We start from the raw sequence: 6,403 nt of genomic DNA on the forward strand, positions 1-6,403 counted from the left end.
TTTTAAAGGTAAGTGTTTGCTTCAACAAAAAAGTAAACAATATAGAACTTATAGGTGAATTATTGAAAATATGTAGATTTCTAAAATTCAAGAAAAGAAACCCACTTTTTGTATTTTAGTGTAAATATATTTAGCAACTTAATGCAGGCTGATAGAACAGAATTTCTCTATTTCACTATTTTGGCTCAAATGCAGCATCAATATTTAAGCCTATTTTATTGAGAGATGATATATAGCTTTTTTGAAAAATCATGCACTAGAATCTTTAAATTAATCATATTCTGTATTATAGTTTCTGAAAATCAGAGTCAATGTAAGTAGCTATGAATGGTATTATTAAAATAATCCTTTCTTTAAATGTGTAATAGGTAAATTTTAAATTTACATGCATGTACTTTTCAAAATATTTGGAGAACTTATACATGAAGCTGTTTCAAAGGGGCTTTTTTTCTTATTGACTTAAGTAAAATAATTTTGGTTCCAGAAATAAAATTCATCCCAATAAAAAAAACAAGATTAGCATTTAAATAAAGATATGAGTTCTTACCTTGTGTGAGAATGTTTAATGTCACATTTTTGCTATCTGCATAGTTTTAACATTTATTTCTTACATAATCAAGTATGTTTGGAGATCATATGTGATATGCAGATATGTATTTCACAATGGAAAACCCCATTAATTATATTGAAACAGTTTGGATTTTAAGTTCATATTAAAAGTAAACAGCTTTACTTTTTATTCAGAATTTCAGATAAATTATAATGTCTAGTAACTTTTTTAAAGGTTTCTGAATAATGAGAAATTGAGTACTATAGGGATTATTAAATAATAGGTGTTTGGAGTTTTTTTAATTAAAAGATTTTTTTCTTTTCTAAACTATGTCTTTAAGTTCTAGAATTTTGTTTCTAAAAAGAATTCTTATATTCCTTATTATTAGCTGGAACATTAAAACTAACAGTGAATGACAAATCAGTGAAATTAATTTTTGTACGCCCCATTGCTTAGCAAAATGTTTTGTATATTGTAGGTACTTGATGCTTATTGAATCAAAGAAATAATTAATTATAGATATTATATTTCATTTCCTTGTCACTAATTGATATATTTCTTAGCAAGAGCTTTATAAATACAAATTATAATGTATATATAATTACCCTTCTAGAAATTAGCTGAAAGTTTAAGTTGATATGGTTTGAAGTCTGTAAAAGAAAATACTTATTTTTCAACAGGTGCACCTGGTATAATTCCCACAGAAAGTATTGAACCAGGATGAGCAAATTTTAAATGAAAGTTTACAGCAGTTGTCGTCACCCACAAGTGTAAAATGGAAAAGATAAACATTAGTCAAAACTGGCGATCTTTCTTATTTGCCTAATTTTAGTTTCTAGTACATGTTGATTAATTACCAAAAAACACTTTTTAAAAATATTATATTTATGTTTCAAAAACCAGTTACCCAGAATTCAGCTCCTGTATAGTTGGAGTTTGATTTACAATTGCAGTAAATATTCTTTCTAGTATCTGTCCATTTGAATCAAAAGAGCAAGGTTGTAAATAACATTACATTCTACAATTTTACTATCTTTCTTTTTTTTTTTATTAAAAAGATAAATTTCAGCAAGTTAGCCTAAGTAATATAACTTTAAAAAAACTTTCAGTAGTAATCTTTATTTTTCTTTAAAAAAAAACACTCTTGGTTGTAGGAACATTATGATAAGGTTATTTTGTGTTTGTACAATGTGTGTTGTATTTGTAATATACATTTTATTTTTATTTATGTATATCTGAGCTTAGAGAATAAAAGGAATAGTGATAAAAGTAATTAAACATTTCTGGCTTTTGCTGCTATTCTAACCTTTATTGCATGATGATGCATCTAATTTTTAATTTGTAAATACAAGACAGAATTCCCTCTAGCACCACTTGCTTTCATAAGGCTGCTGAGCAGTTTGCTGTCTTGAATAAATTTTGCTTTGGAGGGGGGTCAGGGGGATTTGAACCAGCACATTCTTGTGTGGTTTGTGAAGATTCACATGGTAACCATTGGTGTGCATTGTTAGGTTTATCTGAATAAGCACCAGCCATGTGAGTTTTAACGTGATTGCCCAGGGCAATGGAGAAAGAGGAGAGAAAAACCCAAAAGGATTGCCTACACTCTTTCCTCTATTTTTGGAAAGTGCTTTGGTGGAGGGGACACTGCCTGAGTCAGTGGTTATAGATTTTTTCTTTTTTAAGCTGGTGTCCCGTTTCCCTCTTGGTCCTCATTTGTTCTGCTATCTCCTTCATCATCTACTTCTTCTTTTCATTGTTTACCTTCCTAATGAGGGAGGCGGGGTAGACTGGTGGTTGATTGACAGCTACAAGCCCTTACAGTCTGTCCAGAGAGCAGTTGGCTTTGGTTTCACAAGGGCTTTAAATGTTAAATATGGTCCTGTTTTATGAAATGAAACTGCTCTTCTTCTTAAAGAAAGACTTAAAGACGAGAGGTTGGGAAATATCATAGGTGTTTCTCTTGAAACTGGCACAGGCAAGTCTGCTGGGGGTGAGAGTTGGAAGGGGGAGCTGCCCACCGGATTTCCCAATCTTTTGCAAAGGATTTCAGGAGCAAATATATAGTTTTCCCTCTGCCAAAAAAAAAAAAATGCTTTAAATTAAGGTCGCTGAACAAAACTCTTAAAAAGAATGCCGGCTACTACGCGTTTAAGGACATAAAAGTGCAGGGCAAATTTATTTTTTTACTTCAAAGAAAATGTTAATTAGCTCATACACTACTTTTAAAGTTATTGTGAAGCATATGGCGCCCAGTGTGAGCTACATCCAACTGCTAAAATAGAGTGAGGAGGAAATTAGTGAAGAATAGGCTATTTAGGAAGGGGTTTGATTGGGGAGGGGGCAAAATTCTGAGGCAGATCTCGCAGCTTCTGAAAGATTTTCTTGTGGTTCTCCTACCCTGCCCAGCTTTCAAAGTCCCTCGCCTCCGTGTTGGTCCCCTCTCGGGGGTTTTGTAGAAAGCTCCAACTCCCCCCAAACTTCATCTCGCCTCAGGTGCAGCCTCAGGCTTGTCTTCCTGGCCACGCCCTCTATCCTAAGCAGTCTGGAGCCCAGCCGCAGTCCAAGTATCCACAATATTTAAAAAATCCATTGGGGGGGAGGGGAAATCTTAATCACCTCTTTCTAGCTCCTGGGTTCCCCAGTCTTACTAGAATGTCAGAAGATCTCCCAGAACCACTCATCTCTTTGAAGCAGAGTGGTAGAAGGGACATGAGAGAGGGAGAAAGGGAGGAAAGGGTGGGAGAGCCTTAGCGGGTAGAAGGCCAAAGCGGGAAGCTGGCTTGGGCTGCTGCTGGAGGCGTCGAGTGTGACCAGTGTCTTTTCTCTTTCCTCAGATTGGCAAAAGACCGAAGCCCAGAAAAGGCGAGAGCAACTCTTACTAGATGAGCTCGTCATCCTGGTGAACAAACGTGATGCACTGGTCAGGGACCTGGATGCTCAAGAGAAGCAGTGAGTTGGGCCTGAGGGGAGGGAGCAGCCCTTTGCCTTCCGCTTTTAAAATGACCCAGAAAGTTTGTAGGAAAGTTCAGCCTTTAAGTCTCTAGAGTATAACCAAAGCAGAGTTTTCAGAAGGCCCCGGGCCCTACATTTGGGATCTGCCCATCCCTCCCATTATGCTTCTGAAGCCAGCCTCTGCTGTGTTTAGAGAATACGGAATGGAGGAGGGAAGGAAGGGTGTGGGAGAGGCATTTCTCAATCTCAGTACTGGGGCACCCCAAAGAACAACAATTTTATTTCCTATTTGTTTGACTTCCAGGGCAGAGGAAGAGGATGAACATTTGGAAAGAACGTTGGAGCAAAACAAAGGCAAGATGGCCAAGAAAGAAGAAAAATGTGTTCTTCAGTAACTGGAACTGGGAGACTCTTGAGAACCCTTCCCGAGTGTCCTGTTAGTGGGACCTAGACTAGAAGATGGAGACTCATTCTTGATTTAAAACTTTAGCATTTTGTTTGGCCCAACTCTACTTCATCCCACTCCCCCTTCCCCTCCTTCCTTGGAGAAAATCCCAATACTTCCAAATAGCCTTGTATCAGGATTTACTTGTGAGCTTGTCATTCTTTTGAAATTATGTGAAATAGATTTGCACAGAACCTTGTAGGTGATGATTGGTATTGGAGATGTTTAAGAAGCTGTTCAAGGAAGAAGAATCTGCCTCTTTAATCTTTTGTTGGGAAGAAAAATTGAAAACAAATCTGTTTGTTGTTGTTGTTGTTGTTAGCATTGAGGGGGGAGGGGTAAAATGGGGTTAGGAAAAATATGAATGATTTCATCTAGTCATGCCATATGTAATACTTAATATGCTACCTAAATTTTATAGTTAGATCATATGCAATGAAATTATTAAGCTATGCTATATTTAGCCATGTTTTCCCCCTGCAGTTGTTTTCCACTTTACTATAAGCATAATAGAATTCATCCCCTCTGATTTGGTCAGAGGAAGATCTTTTTAACATAGCTTGAGAAGAGAACCCTGTGATTTGATGTGTTATAAAGATGGGGCTAAATGATGCATACGTTTACAGAAAGTTTTTTTCATCTAATGATGCACCATGTTTTCTGAATAATTATTTATTACATAAGCTTGGTTCTTTTCATTGAGTCTCAACATTGGCTCAAAAATGCTGTTCATATTTATTCTGTATCTATAGAAAGTCTGCCTTGCCACTGTGTGCAATTTCCCCAGTTAATGTTTTTCTTCTCTAGTATAGCTCTATCGTTTTTTTTTTTTTTTTTTGTGAAATGGTTACCTGTTTATTTATTACAATATTGAATCATATATAAATTTTCAATAAAAGAATCTTTCTTACCTTAATGACTGATATTTTCTTACAATTTAAACTTTAGTACTTCGGTTTGATTAGTAATATGTATAACCACAAGACTTAATTTAAAAAAAAAAAACACCCTTCACTTCAAATTAAATGCTTCCAATCTAATTACATTGCGCTCTTTTGACAACAAAATATACATTTTGAAAGTCAGTCTGTAGATTTATATTTTAAAGTCTTATCCAAAGAAAGTATGATTCATTTTGCTAGACTAAGGGTTCTGGATATTATTTACTGCACCTTTAAATTAATAATTTTCTACTCCTTCATTTTAACAGTTTTCATTGAGTTTAGGGCTGTTGAGTATAAGTATTGTTAACTTATTTAAATCTCTAGAGGTTGGGGAAGAAGGGTGGTAAATTGAAGAAAGAAATCCTTTTTGCAAAAAATTACAGAATTGGCGATTCTCTGCTGAGTGTTTTGTCATCCAACCATTCCTCTTACAGAGGTGTCCCAGACAAAGAAAGCTTGTTCAACAAGTTTTTAGACTTCAAAATAATAGTATGCCCGAGTTTATCTTTTGGCCTAGTTGTCAAGTGCCTCATAAGAAAATATAAATTATGTTCAAAAACTATAGTTGTATCTCACCCATCCATCCATGGGAGATTGAAGGGTGGGGGGAGGCTACAATAGCTGAATTAATTCCTGTGGGGACAAATACGGAAGAGTTTTCCAAAGATTTTTGGAATTAAGCAATAGGAGATATTTACATTCTGTGTAGTGAGAAGAAAGCTCCAGCCCAGGAGTTCTTGAACTAAGTTGAGCCCCGCTGCAGAGCCCAGCAAAATCGAGGAAGAATAGCTAAGGCCTGCTGCATCCTGAAGGAAACCACTTTTTTTTCCCTATCCAGTTCAAGAGAAGAAACCTCACGATGTATTTTATTTATCCTTTTTACGAACAATTCAGTTAAAATGGTCAAAGCCCGTGTAAAAATCGCCCTGTCCTGGAGCTCTGGGACATTCGAAAACCTTCCGGGGCGCTTCCCCTGATAAAGGGAATGAAAACTTGTCAGCCTAGATTTCGGAATGGGATTTGGGCATCGGTGGGCGAAAGTGCGCGCCTAGACTCTTCAGAAAGAAGCCGCTTTATTTGTCCATTATCATTTTAACCCTCACCCTCATTCCCTCCCCCTCCTCCTGGTGTCCGCTGAAACACAGCTAAAGGTACTGCCGGGGCCTGAGCAGAGTTCGTATTGGTGGAGGTTAGGGAATAGAAATAGGGACGACTAAAGTCGAGAAGAGAAAAGGGGCTGTTGGTGAGAGATTGGAACGAAAAGGTTCCTTCAGCCTCTCAAATTGGGGCCCTGACATTCGGACGTGAGATTAGATTTAAGTGCTAAAATGCAGGTTTTGAAAGCGAAAAACTCTGGCCCAAGACAGCCACATGCGGCGGGCCAGCGACACTAGTAAGCCCTTAGCCATTCTTGACACTACCAGTTTTCCCCAGCTCCCAGCACCAAGAGGGAATGGGCAGGGTGGAAACCGGGAAAAGACCCCCAGAGAAAACTCCACCTCTGACCGG

At 37.0% G+C, this 6,403-nt stretch overlaps 1 protein-coding gene across 13 annotated transcripts in view; it reads left to right on the top strand.

Moving 5' to 3' along the window:
- Positions 1-4,866, top strand: part of EHBP1 (EH domain binding protein 1) — a 444,659-nt gene extending 439,793 nt beyond the window's left edge. For 12 of the 13 annotated variants that reach the window (XM_031950538.1, XM_031950541.1, XM_031950544.1 and 9 more), the window contains 2 exons: positions 3,388-3,502; positions 3,810-4,413. In XM_031950538.1, the coding sequence (XP_031806398.1) occupies positions 3,388-3,502; positions 3,810-3,900 (206 nt within the window). In that variant the 3' untranslated portion in view covers positions 3,901-4,413. Of the gene's footprint in view, positions 1-3,387; positions 3,503-3,809 lie in introns of all 13 variants that reach the window. The other variant, XM_031950539.1, reaches the window with a different exon arrangement.
- Positions 4,867-6,403: the final 1,537 nt, after the last annotated feature.

This window comes from Sarcophilus harrisii, chromosome 2 (assembly GCF_902635505.1).
Source record: "Sarcophilus harrisii chromosome 2, mSarHar1.11, whole genome shotgun sequence".
Classification (NCBI taxonomy): domain Eukaryota; kingdom Metazoa; phylum Chordata; class Mammalia; order Dasyuromorphia; family Dasyuridae; genus Sarcophilus; species Sarcophilus harrisii.